An 18,243-nucleotide genomic window follows, 5' to 3' on the forward strand; every position below is an offset into this window, starting at 1 on the left:
TGTGCAGTAATAAGTGGGACTGTGCTGTAATAAGCGAGACTGTGCTCTAATAAGTGGGACTGTGCTGTAATAAGTGAGACTGTGCTCTAATAAGTGGGACTGTGCTGTAATAAGTGGGACTGTGCTGTAATAAGTGGGACTGTGCTGTAATAATTGGGACTGTGCTGTAATAAGTGGGACTGTGCTGTAATAAGTGGGACTGTGCTGTAATATGTGGGACTGTGCTGTAAAACATGCGACTCTGCTGTAATAAGTGGCACTGTGCTGTAATAAGTAAGACTGTGCTGTAATAAGTGAGACTGTGCTGTAATAAGTGGGACTGTGCTGTAATAAGTGGGACTCTGCTGTAATAAGTGGGACTGTGCTGTAATAAGTGAGACTGTGCTGTAATAAGTGGGACTGTGCTGTAATAAGTGGGACTGTGCTGTAATAAGTGGGACTGCGCTGTAATAAGTGGGACTGTGCTGTAATAAGTAAGACTGTGCTGTAATAAGTGAGACTGTGCTGTAATAAGTGGGACTGTGCTGTAATCAGTGGGACTGTGCTGTAATAAGTGGGACTCTGCTGTAATAAGTGGGACTGTGCTGTAATAAGTGAGACTGTGCTCTAATAGGTGGGACTGTGCTGTAATAAGTGGGACTGTGCTGTAATAAGTGGGACTGTGCTGTAATAAGTGGGACTGTGCTGTAATAAGTGAGACTGTGCTGTAATAAGTGGGACTGTGCTGTAATAAGTGAGACTGTGCTGTTTTAAGTGGGACTGTGCAGTAACAAGTTAGACTGTGCTGTAATAAGTGGGACTGTGCTGCAATAAGTGAGACTGTGCTGTAATAAGTGGGACTGTGCTGTAATAAGTGAGACGGTGCTGTTTTAAGTTGGACTGTGCAGTAACAAGTTAGACTGTGCTGTAATAAGTGGGACTGTGCTGCAATAAGTGAGACTGTGCTGTAATAAGTGGGACTGTGCTGTAATAAGTGAGACGGTGCTGTAATAAGTGAGATGGTGCTGTAATAAGTGAGACTGTGCTCTAATAAGTGGGACTGTGCTGTAATAAGTGGGACTGTGCTGTAATAAGCGAGACTGTGCTCTAATAAGTGGGACTGTGCTGTAATAAGTGAGACTGTGCTCTAATAAGTGGGACTGTGCTGTAATAAGTGGGACTGTGCTGTAATAAGTGAGACTGTGCTGTAATAAGTGGGACTGTGCAGTAATAAGTGAGACTGTGCTGTAATAAGTGAGACTGCGCTGTAATAAGTGGGACTGTGCTGTAATAAGTGGGACTGTGCTGTAATAAGTGAGACGGTGCTGTAATAAGTGAGACGGTGCTGTAATAAGTGGGACTGTGCTGTAATAAGTGGGACTGTGCTGTAATAAGTGAGACGGTGCTGTAATAAGTGGGACTGTGCTGTAATAAGTGAGACTGTGCTGTAATAAGTGGGACTGTGCTGTAATAAGTGAGACTGTGCTGTAATAAGTGGGACTGTGCTGTAATAAGTGGGACTGTGCTGTAATAAGTGAGACGGTGCTGTAATAAGTGGGACTGTGCTGTAATAAGTGGGACTGTGCTGTAATAAGTGAGACTGTGCTGCAATAAGTGGGACTGTGCTGTAATAAGTGGGACTGTGCTGTAATAAGTGGGACTGTGCTGTAATAAGTGAGACGCTGCTGTAATAAGTGGGACTGTGCTGTAATAAGTGAGACTGTGCTGTAATAAGTGGGACTGTGCTGTAATAAGTGAGACTGTGCTGTAATAAGTGGGACTGTGCTGTAATAAGTGAGACTGTGCTGTAATAAGTGGGACTGTGCTGTAATAAGTGAGACTGTGCTGTAATAAGTGGGACTGTGCTGTAATAAGTGGGACTGTGCTGTAATAAGTGGGACTGTGCTGTAATAAGTGGGACTGTGCTGTAATAAGTGGGACTGTGCTGTAATAAGTGAGACTGTGCTGTAATAAGTGGGACTGTGCTGTAATAAGTGAGACTGTGCTGTAATAAGTGGGACTGTGCTGTAATAAGTGGGACTGTGCTGCAATAAGTGGGACTGTGCTGCAATAAGTGGGACTGTGCAGTAATAAGTCGGACTGTGCTGTAATAAGTGAGACTGTGCTGTAATAAGTGAGACTGTGCTGTAATAAGTGGGACTCTGCTGTATTGCGTGGGACTGTGCTGTAATAAGTGGGACTTTGCTGTAATAAGTGAGACTGTGCTGTAATAAGTGGGACTTTGCTGTAATAAGTCGGACTGTGCTGTAATAAGTGGGACTGTGCTGTAATAAGTCGGACTGTGCTGTAATAAGTGGGACTGTGCTGTAATAAGTGGGACTGTGCTGTAATAAGTGGGACTCTGCTGTAATAAGTGGGACAGTGCTGTAATAAGTGGGACTGTGCTGTAATAAGTGAGACTGTGCTGTAATAAGTGGGACATTGCTGTAATAAGTCGGACTGTGCTGTAATAAGTGGGACAGTGCTGTAATAAGTGGGACTGTGCTGTAATAAGTGGGACTTTGCTGTAATAAGTCGGACTGTGCTGTAATAAGTGAGACTGTGCTGTAATAAGTGGGACTCTGCTGTATTGCGTGGGACTGTGCTGTAATAAGTGGGACTGTGCTGTAATAAGTGGGACACTGCTGTAATAAGTGGGACTGTGCTGTAATAAGTGAGACTGTGCAGTAATAAGTGGGACTGTGCTGTAATAAGTGAGACTGTGCTGTAATAAGTGAGACTGTGCTGTATTACGTGGGACTGTGCTGTAATAAGTGGGACTGTGCTGTAATAAGTGAGACTGTGCTGTAATAAGTGGGACTGTGCTGTAATAAGTGGGACTGTGCTGCAATAAGTGGGACTGTCCTGTAATAAGTGGGACTGTGCTGTAATAAGTGGGACTGTGCTGTAATAAGTGGGACTGTGCTGTAATAAGTGGGACTTTGCTGTAATAAGTGGGACTGTGCTGTAATAAGTGAGACTGTCCTGTAATAAGTGGGACTGTGCTGTAATAAGTGAGACTGTGCTGTAATAAGTGGGACTGTGCTTTAATAAGTGGGACTGTGCTGTAATAAGTGGGACTTTGCTTTAATAAGTGGGACTGTGCTGGAGTAAGTGAGACTGTGCTGTAATAAGTGGGACTGTGCTTTGGTATAGATGAGCTGTTTCTGCTGGCCCAGGTGGAGTGCAGAGCTTCTCTGCAGGTAGCAGCAGTGCTGGCCATCAATTGTTTTGTCACAGTTGCTTGTCTTTACAGGCCCGTGACATGTTTTGCTACCTGCTGACCTGTCGGGACCCTCCCCAGTCCACACTTGGTGATGTGTGACTTTCAGAAAACTATATGCACAAAATTGAAGTGCATTGTACTGTACAAGAGGATACAAGATAACTTTAGGTTTAACTGAGTTTATTTAATGTATTGCTAGTGAACCTTCCATGGCACTGGTCACAGTAAGTCAGAGGAGTTGCTGTTTGATAAGGACTGGAATATTATATCATATAAAGATATTAGTTTAGAGATACTTCAGTAAAATAATGGCCCAGATTTTGCCGTGGGTATGATGTCGTACTCTGAGAGTATGCCGCCATACTGCCTTTGAAACCCCGCGCAAGTTCGGGATTTCCAGGTGCACTCGCGTTAAACCCTGAACTTGCGGTCAGAATGTACATGTTGACAGGCCAGCCGCTCCGCCACCGAAAACCTAATAGCTGGCACCAAGTTGAGCTACTTGCCCCCCAACTGCCCAGCAATTACATACCGAAATTTTACAGCTGGTTCAAAGAGGCGCAGGGCCTGTTCCCACAGCATAAGGGGATAATCCGACATGAAAAAAAAAGCTTTTTATAAAATGTAATGACTTAAAAGCTTTAATGAGAAGCAATCCTAGTGTATGTTAAAATAACATTTAAATTTCATAACTTTCTGCACAGTATTTGTTTAGAAGTGGGAATTATGAGCAATGAATTGGATTCCCACGATAAAAGCTAGATCTGTATGTATTGTAAAGGCTGTAGTAATGAAGTAATGTGGTAATTTAAATGAATGAAAGGCAATCTGTTTTCTGATTGGAGGAACAGGCCCACGTGATCCCAGGTACACTTCCGCACAGGCTGTGCCCCTGGGACCGGTGGGCCATTGTGCTGCGCTCCTACTCGCAGCATCAGAGCGCAAGTTTATGCAGGAGGGCCACCAGCAGGTAGGTGCGTATTCTTTTCGCAGGTTGGCGGCGTACTCCGGAGGTACGCTACCAACCGCAAGTTTTGGCCCAACGTTCCTTTAAATTTATACCGAGAGAAAATATTTGATGGTCCTTTGAATCTGAAGTCGTTATTTTGCAAAAGTAAGGAGATAATATCATTACTGTTAAAGTGTTGCCTAAGAGTGAGATATTCATGAAAAGAGGAACAACTGCAGAGATGAGGATAAGTTTGTTACTTTGGGGTTGCAGATGCTGTATGGATGGGACAGTGAGAGGAAGATTTTATTTGTGCTTACAATGAGGATGGTGGGAAGTGGTGAGTTAGGAGGGAGAATGAGGAGCCTGTCTGAGGAGCGTGGGTTAGTAAGAAGCAGTATTCCGGATGTAATGTTAATTCCTGATGTTAGCAAATGGTGCCACACACCAGTACCTGGTTTGTGAGTGAGCTGCGGAACTGGTCCAAACTCTGTAAAACTTGATCCTGTTCATCAAATGTAGCCAGAGAGAAATGGGAGCAGCAATCAAGATGGAGCACATGGTGGGGAACCAGGATGCCGGACAGACACGTGATTGGGGAACGGGACTCGGGAGAGAGGAATTTATTTTCAAAATGCAGACGCGTGCCATTCGGACTAAGCATAAAGTGGCACACCGGAGCTTAGGAGCAAAGCAAGAGAGACTTAAGGGAGAGGAATTTTCAACAATTGAAGCAGTATATCTGGAGTAGTATAATTGGAGTAGTAATAGCGAGGGAGTCAGAGAACAGTGACAGAACAGGGAGGGTGGGACAGTGAGACAGCAGCTCCAGAAAGGGGTTGGAGGCAGCTTGGAGGACCAGGGCTGGCAGTCAGTCTAGTATTAGAATTAGCCAGTCAGAGGTATATAGGCAACATTTGTAGTAAATTTGGGTATGGTTAATCATGAGCATTAGAGAGAAGTATTATAGGAAATATGTGACAGCACATGCTATACTATATATCTTAATTTTCTCCAGTAGCCCACCAAGTAAATGCATTCCCATAATCTTTCTTAGTTCAACCTTTAATCCTTTATTTAAACTGGTCATCAACTATGTTAAAATAATGCACAGAGGATTTACATGAACGCATTAACCAGTGAGTTTACATGGGACATTAGCCCCCTATTGGTACTGCCACTGAAACCCTCATTCAGGACTTCACTTTTAGGTCTGAGATACTTTTATAAGGTGTAAAATAATGGATACCCAGGAGTCTGTGTGCTACCGTCTGAACAGCGCTGACATTTTAAAAGTTAATTGGAAAGCTGGTTGTTTATTTGGAAAAACACATTATCCAAATGAGAACATCAAATTTCATTGGTTTAAAATTCTGGAGCTGAAAAAGAACTACCAAAGGGGAATTTGAAATCTTGGCAGTGAGGATTCACTTTTCATTTCAATGTCAAACTCTCATTACTTGTGGCAGAGAGGGAGATATCGACAGGGTCACTGGAGTCTCTCAGTCCTCCTTTACTCTCTTGCTGCACACGTTAAAACAGCTGCTGAGAGACAGCCTGGGAACAGACATTTTGTGTTGAATTTCCCTTTCCAGTGACGTTGTCAAGTTCTGCTCCAATGACCTCACGAACAGGGAGTGGAATTTCACACAGGAGACGGCGGCTTTTGGCAGGCCCCACCTGTGATCTCATAGCAGGAAATTTTCTGTCTTTTGATATTGAAGCAGAAAAATCAGACACCACAGTAAGTGAACAGATCTCCATCTCTCTATGAATTTATAGAGCCAGACATTATGATTGGCAACATCAGCGGACGAATGCTTAACTTGTTAATATATCTGGCTCTCTCAAGGCAAACACATAATATGGTCCAAAATATTGAAACAACATGAAAGATAGATAGCTAGATAGACAGACAGACAGACAGGTAGACAGACAGACAGACGGACATTGTGATAACAAGAGACTGGAAGACTGGGTGGTGCGGTGGGTTGGCCATTGCCCTTTCACTTTTATAACTTGGGTTCAAATCCAGCCTGGACCGGTAGGATAAGTCTTCTCTTTCTGTTGGCTGTAAGAGTCCCAAGTGCAATTAATTGGAAGCAGTCTCAATCTGCCCTAAGGGATTTGAGCCCACACCACATAACTTGCTGCAAGGCTAGACTTCACCTTAATGATCAGACTGGGACAGAAAGCTGGAACTGAGCCAATCCAGTTCTAGCACCCTATTAGTGACAAATTACAGGGAGAATTTGATGGCAAGAAAGATTGAATTTATATAGCACCATTCACAACCTCAGGACATCCCAAAGCATTTTATGTCCAATGAAGTCCTTTTGAAGTGCAGTCACTGTTGTAATGTAGGAAACGCAGCAGCCAATTTGCGCACAGCAAGCTCCCAAAACAGCAATGTGGTAATGACCAGATCATCTGTTGTAGTGATAAATTTTGGCCAGGACACTGGGGAGAACTCCCCTGCTCTCCTTTTGAATTAGTGCCATGGGATCTTTTATGTCCACCTGAGAGGGCAGACAGGACCTCAGTTTAACGTCTCATCTGAAAACAGCACCTCCAACAGTGCAGCACTCCCTCAGTACTGCATTGAAGTGTCAGCCTAGATGATGTGCTCAAGGCTTGAACGTGCAACCTTCTGATGCAGAGACATGAGTGCTATCACTGAGCCATGGCTAACACCTCCAATAGAGAACTCTGATGCCACAAGTACATGACCATTAAGACTGTCCCACACTAGCAGCACACTGCCAAATGTGGGAGAGAAGGTTTTCCAAGGTCTTAAATTGTCCTAAGGCTTGTTGTGCAACCAGTTTTAACCTGGTGTAGTGGGTGGTGTAATAAGAAAATTGTTCTGCAATTGGGATCAAAATTTATAGCAGGTGATATATTGAGCTACAGTATATTATATTTATGACTGTTGCACCTATAGTTTATTCAGTGACAGAGCCCCACCCATAGCATACACCACAAGTAAATATTATTTAAAACCCCATTTGCAGAGCCCGTCTATAGGTTTGGAATTTCCTTGGAGCTGCTCTTGCTCTGTTGGATCTGCGATGTAAGCTTGTTTACGCATGTAAACAGGGTTCCTGCCGCACTTCCAGCGAAGTTACAGTAGCAGAGGAAGAGCAGTTCCAAGGAAATTCCAGGCCATATAATCGGTGAGTACTTTCCTGGGCTGTGTTAGTCACCAAGACGATGGGAGCTCATATATCACTTGACAGGAAGAACCAATGATATTTCAGCTTAATACTGGATACACTCTTCACATTGTGAATATGTATTTCCTCTTGCCGAGTACGACAACGTTCTAACTCAACTACAAAACAGTACAAGACCCAGGGTTCATGTTCTCCTCTATTTTTTATTTGTTCTGAAGACATGGGCAACACTGGGTCTATTGCCACTCCCCAGTTGGCCTGAGAAGATGGTGGTGGGTCTTCTCCATGAACTGCTGTAGGTGGTGGTGGTGCTTCCATGCTGGTGTTTGGTAGAGAATTATTTCTCATATTGTTCTGATTTGTAGCGGCTCTTTTGCAACTGAATGGTTCACCGGGCCATATAGAGTTAACCACAGATTGTAGGACTGGGGTCACATGTAGGCCAGACTAGACCAGGTAGGAGGGGCAGGCTCATTTGTGAACCAGTTGGGTTTTTACAACAATAAAAAAGCAGCTTTTATGGGCAGTTTCTGGTGCTAGCCTATAAATTCAGATTTATTGATTTCACAACTTGCCATGGTTGGATTTGAACTCATAATTTGGGGGGCTGTGGGTTCAGTACCAAAGTCATTAGGCGGTCAACACCTTGTCTCTGTTGCACTGTAGGTTTTTAGAGAAAAATAAAAAGGCTCAACTGTTTTTTGAGTGAAGGTTTAGTACTCAGTAGAGCGGAGAATGTCTTCGTAGCGAGAGGGTTTGAGTACAGGAACAAGGATGTCTTGCTGCAGTTGTACAGGGCCTTGGTGAGACCACATCTTGAGTATTGTGTGCAGTTTTGGTCGCCTTATCTGAGGAAGGATGTTCTTGCCATGGAGGGAGTGCAGCGAAGATTCACCAGGCTGATACCTGGGATGGCAGGAATGACGTATGAGGAGAGATTGGGTTGATTGGGCTTGTACTCGCTGGAGTTTAGAAGAATGAGAGGGGATCTCATTGAAACTTATAAAATTCTGACAGGGCTGGACAGACTAGATGCAGGAAGGATGTTCCCGATGGTCGGGGAGTCCAGAACCAGGGGTCACAGTCTAAGGATAAGGGGTAAGCCATTTAGGACAGAAATGAGGAGGAATTTCTTCACCCAGAGAGTGGTGAACCTGTGGAATTCTCTACCACAGAAGGCAGTAGAGGCCAATACATTAAATATATTCAAGAAGGAGTTGGATATATTTCTTAAGGCTAAAGGGATCAAGAGGTATGGGGAGAAAGCAGGGACAGGGTACTGAATTTGGATGATCAGCTATGATTGCATTGAATGGCGGAGCAGGCTCGAGGGGCCGAATGGCCTACTCCTGCTCCTATCTTCTATGTTTCTATGTCCTTGCTGGGAATGGACATCCAGTGGCATCATGTCCATTCGGCCCACTTCATACTAACACTGGACAGCATCAAAAAGAGAGCGGAAGTTTTTGCAAGATCCCAGTTGAACCACAGTGTTCTAAGGCCTGTACTTCCAGTTCTAACCTGGTGTAGCAGGTACAAGCTGAGGGTTGGTTTTAAGTCCAATTTTTTTTTAAATTCTGTTTTGCTCCCCAGCACTAACTGTGGCTGTGGGGGTGAGCAGTTGACCTGTCCAGCCAGTGCTACCGACTATTCAGGGGCCTGTGAGGGGCTGAGGCTTATTTTTCCACCAGGCTCCACTCCTCCAATAGGAATGCATGTTGCCACCACAAGATCACCTCTAGGTGGCAGACATCAGACACTGAGTAATTTTGAAGATCAAATGAATGGCCTGCATCCCGGTGGCTCAATGTCCTGTTTCTGTGGCTCATATTTCACCTCTCTGTGACTGAGTGCCTGCTTGTCAGTGACACAGAGACCCATTTCTCTGTTATTCAGTGCCCCGCCTCTCTGTCACTCAGTGTCTCCTCTCTCTGTCACTCAGTGTCACCCCTCTCTGTCACTCAGTGTCTCTCCTCTGTCACTCAGTGTCTCCCCTCTCTGTCACTCAGTGTCTCCTCTCTCTGTCACTCAGTGTCTCTCCTCTGTCACTCGGTGTCTCCTCTCTCTGTCACTCGGTGTCTCCCCTTTCTGTCGCTCGGTGTCTCCCCTCTCTGTCACTCGGTGTCTCCCCTCTCTGTCACTCGGTGTCTCCCCTGTCTGTCACTTGGCATCTCCCCTCTCTGTCACTCGGCGCCTCCCCTCTCTGTCACTCGGCGTCTCATTCTCTGTCACTCAGCGTCTCCCCTCTCTGTCAATCAGCGTCTCCCCACTCTGTCACTCAGTGCCCTGCCTCTCTCCGTCACTCAATGTCTCCTCTCTCTGTCACTCAGTGTCCCCGCTCTGTCACTCAGTGCCCTGCCTCTCTCTCACTCAAGATTGTGCGACTCAGTGGCCAATGTCTCCGTGCAGAGGATTGTGCTGCTCCAATACACTGTGCCATTATGCTGTTGGTGCATTTACCTGTTGCCTCATTGGGTAAATGGCCAACTTAGTGTAAACCTGAGCCATACAGTCCAGGTTCAATTGCCGATCTGTGCTGAGTTAGTTGATTTCAAACAAAGGAGAGGGGTCTGGAATTAAACTCAGCACCTCTGGGCTTGGGAGAGGGACATAAACAGCCTGCATCCCACTCTGATCACTGTTGACATTCATTACGCAGCGAGTTTTTACGATCTGGGATGCGCTGCCTGAAATGGTGGTGGAAGCAGATTCAATAGTGACTTTCAAAAGTAGAAACATTTGCAGTGCTCTGGGGAAAGAGTCGGGGAGTGGAACGAATTGGATCGCTCTTTCAAAGAGCCAGCACAGACACGATGGCCTGAATGGCCACCTTCTGTGCTGTATCACTCTATGATTCACATATAAAAAATGGCCAGTTGACTGAGGTACCAAAGGACTGTCCACACCCATGGAACCAGACCCAACCATTAGTCAGTGCATTCTGCAAAGAAAGCAAGCACAAGGAGGGGTGTGGTGCGGTCCAGATGCTAATATCAGCATAGTATTGATTGGGCTTGTGGTCTCCATGGACCAGCTAAAATACATGTTATTCACAGACATTAGAACATTGCTGCTGGTTGTAGACTGGCCTCAACCCTGTCACAGTCATGCTTGTCATGGGACAATGTGCCCACTGACATAGAAGCAGTGTATGTGGATTAACAAGCGAGGAAGAAGCTCCACATGGTACCTTCAACCCTACAACCCTAAACATCAGACCCACAGTGATCGGTTTCCATCACCATCACAAAGGGTTGCCAACTCTGATTGGGCGTATTTCTAGAGGGTTCATCACATACTGCTTCCTGCCTCCAAACGCACCAGCCAGTCAAACAGCCTTTTATCCCCATCTCTAATATTTCTCCAACTAATACACAAAAGTGTTCAAAGAAAATGAAAAAAACATTCTTTTTAATGCCCCAATGACTTTCACATCAGTGTCTGGGATCCTGGAGACTCCAGGACAGTCCAGGAGGGTTGGCAACCTTACTATAACAGCTCAAGAGCAATAACAAATCACACGAGCAAATTACCTGCTGCATGACTAGCCGTTACTGCTGAATATATTTAAACATTTATGATCTGAATCTTAACGACTTATCAAAAACATTGACTAAAGAGCTGGGTGGGATCTCCTGTGGGACCCCATTCCAGCACTTATCTGTCTTGGGAGGGAAGCTATATTATAAAGCTGTTTACTGTTTCCTAGTGTTGAGTAAATTTGAATCTATATCCCTCGTGACTCCTGCAGTTTTTATGAGATAATCAGGAGCAAAGCATGCCACGCTCTGATTAAGTGCATCAGGGAAATAGGCAACTGGAAGTTCAACTAACTAAGCTTTGTTGTTGGCTATAGCCTGTTTTACACCACGGAGATGGGAGAGCTGCAGCATTATGTGGTCTTTCTGTACTTTTCAACAGGGATCCTGAATACGTTTACAGGCAAAAATGACTGCTGACTGGCTTCAAATCCTTGTTGTTGTAGATCTGAGTAGAACTGCCTATTTTTCTTACCATCCAGTGTTCTCCCACAATGACCCATGCTCATCCCTGGGTCCTGGTCCGCTCTGTTAACTCGCACAAGTGACCATTTTTATGAGTGAGTCCAGTGAGTGTTGTTGGGCTCTACCATTTCTACGACCACTTTGCAGCAGCAGTCATTGATTAGTGATAAGGAATAGGAACCCTGGATAACTTATCCCCTCTTTAGCTTCGGGAACTTCAGACCAATTGTAACCCAGACTTCCGGGTTTCCCGATCAGAACTCCTCCCCTCACCCCCAACATGCAGATCTCGCCCCAGTATAGATCGAGCCCATTATCTGCACATTAAGCACATTTAAGAAAATGCAATATAGACAGCGTTTCTCTTTTCAATGTAACAGTTTCCGATTCCATAATAAAGCATTAAAAGATTGCAAAAATACAGTGCAGGTCTCAGTAAGGAGAAATTTTAAAAATGTTTTAAAAATTCACTACAACACGCTGGAAACACTGACTTCGGGCCTTGCTGCCCCCACAATGTTTGACATAAATTTACACCCATTCAGAACCGGCATAAATGCAGGAAACCCGCGTTCGCTGGTCTTTTGCAAGGCGGCGGTCCTGTGCTAATGAGCTGAGGGGGTTTGGTGGATATAATTTAGGAACGGCCCAAATTATCGAGGACATTTCCGTGCAGCGCTGCAGTCAAATCAATGCAAATCAGGTAAGATATAAAACGGGCTGCCGATTCGCGGCCATTGAGGTAACATCCAGCTTGGATTTTAAAATCTTGTAGATTGTGGGAGTAAGGGGAGAATGTGGAAGGTAAGGGGCTGCATATTTAGGGAAAGGATGAGTTATTAAAGGAGATGATACAGTGGGGTAGATGTTCAACTTGACACCCAGGCATAAAACCTTCATTACGGATTGGCTGCTTATTCGGGAAACCACCTGAACTTCATTTCCAATGGAAACACAAATCAGGCAGTTTCTTTAATGGAGGCTGATGCATGTTGTTAGTTTCCTGCATGGTTGGTAAGTCGAGAATCTACCCCAGTGAATCAATGAGAATGCAGGGAGGAGGAAGATGTTGGAGGTGCGCCTGTGCACAGAAGTTCCCTTTAACTGAGGATTTGTTTTTACAGTGCAACCTGGGGACATGGATACAATATCACATATTGGGGGAGAAATTCGGTGGACTGCGCCACCAGTTAGCGCCTAAAGAGGGCACTCAGTGGCTTTAGCGGCACTCAGTGGCTTTAGCGCCACTGGCCACGCCTCCCGCGATATTTAGCTGGGGCGCTAATGGCGGCGTTAGCCTGTTGCGCTGCGCCGCCACCGATGACGTCATCGGTGTGCGCAGCGACCCGCTACCGCCCCGATCGCGATATTTGGCAGCGACTGCCTCTGTAGCGCTGCTCGCTAATCGCGCCCGGTTCACAGGGCCTACCTGTGGCGGCAGTGGCGTAAATTAAGGTGGAGGTGCGGGGCGGCCGTTTTTTCGGCGGCCGCCTGCCAGCACCTCCGTCCCTGGCCTCCTGTTCTTCCCCCGGGCAGTGCCGGCTGTTTTCTGAGAGCCCGGCACCGAGGAGAAGTGCCGGGCTCTTTTGCCGGCACTCGCGATCACTCATCGCGCTGGTGCAGGCCCCTCCCCCTTAAGAATGGGAGGAAGGCCTGCAGTACCGCAGCGCGCCGTGCCGCAGCGTGTGGCGCTGTGGCACGTTGCGCTGCGATATTCAGTTTCAGCGCCCTAACAGGGACGCGGAGCGCCTCGAGCCTCGCCCCGTGTCCCTCTTGGGGCGCTCAAGCTGAATTTCCGGCGATCGCTGCTGCTCCGATCGCAGCGCAAAATCTGGCGCCCAGGCGAGCTTGGCGCCCCGTTTGCGGCTCCACCCAATTTCTCCCCCATTATCTTTAACACATTGAGACTGTATTGACCTTAACAAAACCAAAAGTGCCTTTCAGCTATATTTCAAACTCTCCTGTTAAAAAGGGCAGTTTAAAGGAAGCAAAGTGAACCCACCTTCTTTGGCTGGGAGACGTGTTGACTGGTCAGTATGAGATGACGTGGAATAGCTTAGTGGAGAGCTACCTACAGAAGATATAGCAACCAGTTAATTAAAGACCTGCAACGAACATCCAACAGTATGCAAGTTCATTACAGTATCACTCTGTAAAACTCCCCAAATTGGCAGGACCACACTGGGTGCATGCCATCAACATCCGAGTAAACCCTTCACAGCATTTGCAAATCGCACACATCTCATAGCTGATACTCTCTTTCTCTCTCTTAGGCAGTCCCTCGGAACCGAGGATGACTTGCTTCCACATTAAAAATGAGTTCTCAGGTGACTGATAAGTCCAATGCGGGACCTACAGTCACTGTCACAGGTGGGGCAGACGGTGGTTGTTGCCTTTCCAGAAGAAGGTGTAACCACCACCTTGCTCCTTGAGCTGGCCTTCCTCTGCCCGCCGGGTCTCTCTTAGGGTGGCGATATCAATGTCAAAACGTCTGAGCTCCCAGGCAACGATAGCAGTACGGCGTTCCGGTCTGTCACTGTTGGGGTTGTCCATGAGGGTCCTGACGTTCCAGGTCCCGAACTTCATTTTAAAGGGTGGGAGATGCCTGTGCGTGAATTCTGGCGGTTGCACACCAGCTACCACACGGGCTTGACAGAGCAAGGTCTTGGTCCAACGGCAAGGGGATCCAAGACGATTGGAGACCAGGCTCTGCTACACTGTGATGCTGAATGATGAGATGTGGGAGAAGAGGCAGCAATGCAGGCAATTGCTTGCAGTGCTTCAACAGATGACAAAATAAAATCACAAAGCGTCTTAAGTGGCTTTCTTCAAAGCTTCAAAAATACTTCTTAAACTTATTTTACCATCTTAGAAGTGTCAGAAGCCAGATATGCTTTGGCCAGCAATGTGATATGATAAAAATCACCCACTTATGGCTTTGTGCTTTATCTAGACCGCTCTATTTTATCATTTAAAAAAATTAGAACACAAGATGGAAATAAACAAGTTGCATTTATAGAGCATCCTACATATGCTTAGGACATCCCAAAGTGCATCACATCCAAGGAATTACTTTATTTCAATGCATGTTTGGCAGCCAATTTGCACGTGGCAAAAATCCACAAACAGAAAATCAAATAAATGAGCTATGATTGGGTTAAATTGGTCTCCGCCACTAGCGCAAAACGAGCTCATAGCGAATCAGCAGCCTCTTTTTTTATTTGTTCATGGGATGTGGGTGTCGCTGGCAAGGCCAGCATTTATTGCCCATCCCTAATTGCCCATGAGAAGGTGGTGAGCCGCCTTCTTGAACTGCTGCAGTCCGTGTGGTGATGGTACTCCCACAGTGCCGTTAGGGAGGGAGTTCCAGGATTTTGACCCAGCGACGATGAAGGATCGGCCAATATGCTTCTAAGTCAGGATGGTGTGTGACTTGGAGGGGAACTTGGAGGTGATGGTGTTCTCATGTGCCTGCTGCCCTTGTTCTTGCGGGTTTGGGAGGTGCTGCCGAAGAAGCCTTGGTGAGTTGATGCAGTGCATTTTGTAGATGGTACACACTGCAGCCACGGTACGCTGGCGGTGGAGGGAGTGAATGTTTAAGGTGGTGGATGGGGTGCCAATCAAGCGGGCTGCTTTGTCCTGGATGGTGTCGAGCTTCTTGAGTGTTGTTGGAGCTGCACTCATCCAGGCAAGTGGAGAGTATTCCATCACACTCCTTACTTGTGCCTTGTAGATGGTGGAAAAGCTTTGGGGAGTCAGGAGGTGAGACACTCGCTGCAGAATACCTAGCCTCTGACCTGCTCTTGTTGCTATAGTATTTATGTGGCTGGTCCAGTTAATTTTCTGGTCAATGGTGGCTCCCAGGATGTTGATGGTGGGGGATTTGGTGATGGTATTGCCATTGAATGTCATGGGGAGGTGGTTACACTCTCATTTGTTGGAGATAGTCATTGCCTGGCACTTCTGTGGTGCGAATCACAGAAATCACAGAAACCCCACAGTGCAGATAGAGGCCATTTCGGCCCATCGAGCCTGCACCGACACATATCCCACCCGATCCCCGTAACCACTACACCAACACATATCCCACCCTATCCCCGTAACCCCACGTATTTAATCCCCCTAACACTAAGGGTCAATTTTATCATAGCCAATCAACCTAACCCGCACATCTTTGGACTGTGGGAGGAAACCGGAGCACCCGGAGGAAACCCACGCAAACACGGGGAGAATGTGCAAACTCCACACAGACAGTCACCCGAGGCCAGATTCGAACCCGGGTCCCTGGCGCTGTGAGGCAACAGTGCTAACCACTATGCCACCTGCCACTTATCAGCCCAAGCCTGAACATTGTCCAGGTCTTGCTGCATGCGGGCATGGACTGCTTCATTATCTGAGGAGTTGTGAATGGCACTCAACACAGTGCAGTCATCAGCAAACATCCCCATTTTTGACTTTATGTTGGAGGGAAGGTCATAGATGAAGCAGCTGAAGATGGTTGGGCCTAGGACACTGCCCTGAGGAACTCCTGCAGCAATGTCCGGTGGCTGTGATGATTGACCTTCAATCTCCACAACCACCTTCCTTTATGCTAGGTATGACTCCAGCCAGTGGAGCATTTCCCACCCCCCTCCCCCCTAATTCCCATTGACTTCAGTTTTACTGGGGCTCCTTGATGCCACACTCGGTCAAATGCTGCCTTGATGTCAAGGGCAGTCACTCTCACCTCACCTCTGGAATTCAGCTCCTTTGTCCATGTTTGGACCAAGGCTGTAATGAGGTCAGGAGCCGAGTGGTCTTGGCAGAACCCAACTAGGCATCAGTGAGCAGGTTATTGGTGAGTAAGCACCTCTTGATAGCACTGTTTCACACCGCGCCCAATTGAAGTCAATGGAAAGAAATTTGGGCATGGTGTAGAACGATCTGCCAATTCACTATGAGCCGTTTAATTGCAACTGGCGCAGACCAATTTCACTCCCAATCTGTTTTGCTGCAGTTGGTTGAAGGTGGCTTGTAGATCAGGCCACTGGGAAAATGCTTTGGGGGGGGGATTTTCGGTGTCGCCCCGTTTGGGGCGCTAACTTTTAAAAGTTGGGTAAAGTAGCACCAGGCGCTAATGGTTTTCAACTTTTAAAAAATTCGGGGTTTGCGCTCCAGGAAGAAAGTGGAGCGCTAAATCAAGCTTCACTTCCTTCCTGGAGCACAACAGGCAGCAGGCGGGGCGGTAGGTGCTGCACACCGGGCCGCGCAGCGCTGCCGTGTTGGAAGACTCCTTCCCTCCCTTAAAGGGAAGGGCCATCGCTGCAGGTTCTGCAGGGGGAAACCTTACCTGGTCCCCGACGGCAGCCGCGATCTGGCCCAATCAGCCCGATGCCCTGCAGCAGAGGCCGGGCTGATTGATCGCTGGCGAAGACAAGGGAAAAAAAAGAGAGAGCATTTCAGAATTTTTTTTACTTACCTCGCCTTTAAGTATCGCCCCCGAAGTGCCTCCCAATGAACGCCTCCTGCAGCTGTCGGTGTTTTCACCCGGCAATGCTGCAGGGGGCGGAACCGATGTTCGGGGGGCGTACCGGGGCGATGCGCATGGTGATGACGTCACGATCTCCGGGCGAAGGAGATCGGGGCGCAACGCCATACTGCCACCGCAAACCTCCCGCTGAATATAGTGGTAGGCGATATTCTCACCGCGCCGGGTCGTTAAGCGCTTAGCACCCCATTAGCGCCCCCCCGGAGGCAATAATGGGAGGTGCTAAGGTGCCCAATTTCTCCCCTTTTACTTTTCTTCAAATAGTGCATCCACCTGAACAAGTAGACCGAGCCTCGGTTTAATGTTTCATCTGAAAGACAACAATGCAGCACTCCCTCAGTCCTGCACTGACCTGTTGGTTTAAATTGTGTCCACAAGGTCTCTTGGTGTTTGAACCCACAACTTTCTGACTCCAAGGGGAGAGCGCTTCCAACTGAGCCAGGCTGACATTTAAATAGATGGAGAATTCCCTTCAGCCTATCTCTCTGGCTCTGTTGTTCAGCATTCATTGAAGCCACTTTCAACTCCAGGCTGTCTGGCACTGGCCTATCTGTATCACACTAGCACAGACACCCAATAACTCGCCAGTGACAAAGTCGTATCTTGTTTATACCAAATTTAAATAACCTTCACCTCCTGAACCCCAATCAAGTGTTACTGTTTATTTTGCCACCTAGGTTTCCTTTCGGTAAATCATCATCCTATTTTAAAATGAAAAGTAACCCACCTTCCTTTTCTAAGCCATTAGAAACAGTTCCATGGAGAGGCGCACGATGCATCAGGGTTACTGGGTATGGTGTAATATGAAGAAATGAGGGATTTTTCTTAAAGGAATTAAAGTGAGATAATACAGGGTACCTCACAGGTATGAGAGTAAGGGGACTGGGTACAATTGCCTTATTCCACACTCCACCATGCACACAGTCACTGGGGAATGACTGAGACACATACCTGCCTGCCCAAAATATTTTGCTATGTGTGCCCTTCCCCATAAAAAAGTTAATGAATGGAATCAGATGTCTCCATCACCTCATTTAATTACATACAGCAAAAAATGCACCCTTTTAGAAAAACTAATTTCTCCTAAAAGAGAGTTCTGGAAAGAGGAGAGTAGCGGTTGCTCTCACCACAAACTAAACCAAGCACCATCCCTCCTACTGCAAGACACAGCTGGTCTGCTCGATCCCACCCATCACCCAACCCACCTGACAAAAGTGACCGCCCCAAATGGTCAATAGCAACACTTGCTCCCCTACCCACTCTTGCATTTGTATTGAACGGGATGTTGTTTTATCCACCATCACTTCCACTGAGTAGATGGCCCTAATCCAGCAAACCCCACCTCAGGCTGAAAGCTATCAGAAACTCACATCCACAAACTT

The 18,243-nt window shown here is 46.8% G+C and overlaps 1 protein-coding gene across 4 annotated transcripts in view; it reads right to left on the reverse strand.

Annotated features, from left to right (window-relative positions):
* fli1 (Fli-1 proto-oncogene, ETS transcription factor) overlaps window positions 1–18,243 on the reverse strand; it is a 91,469-nt gene that overhangs the window by 47,390 nt on the left and 25,836 nt on the right. For 3 of the 4 annotated variants that reach the window (XM_085968173.1, XM_085968172.1, XM_085968175.1), the window contains one exon: window positions 13,337–13,405. The exons of the other annotated variant lie outside the window; for it this stretch is intronic. In XM_085968173.1, coding sequence (XP_085824299.1) covers window positions 13,337–13,405 — 69 coding nt within the window. The remainder of the gene's footprint in view (window positions 1–13,336; window positions 13,406–18,243) is intronic. 4 annotated transcript variants of the gene reach the window in all.

The sequence above is a fragment of the Somniosus microcephalus genome, chromosome 26 (assembly GCF_052327205.1).
Source record: "Somniosus microcephalus isolate GS21.2 chromosome 26, FLI_Smic_1.0, whole genome shotgun sequence".
Lineage (NCBI taxonomy): Eukaryota > Metazoa > Chordata > Chondrichthyes > Squaliformes > Somniosidae > Somniosus > Somniosus microcephalus.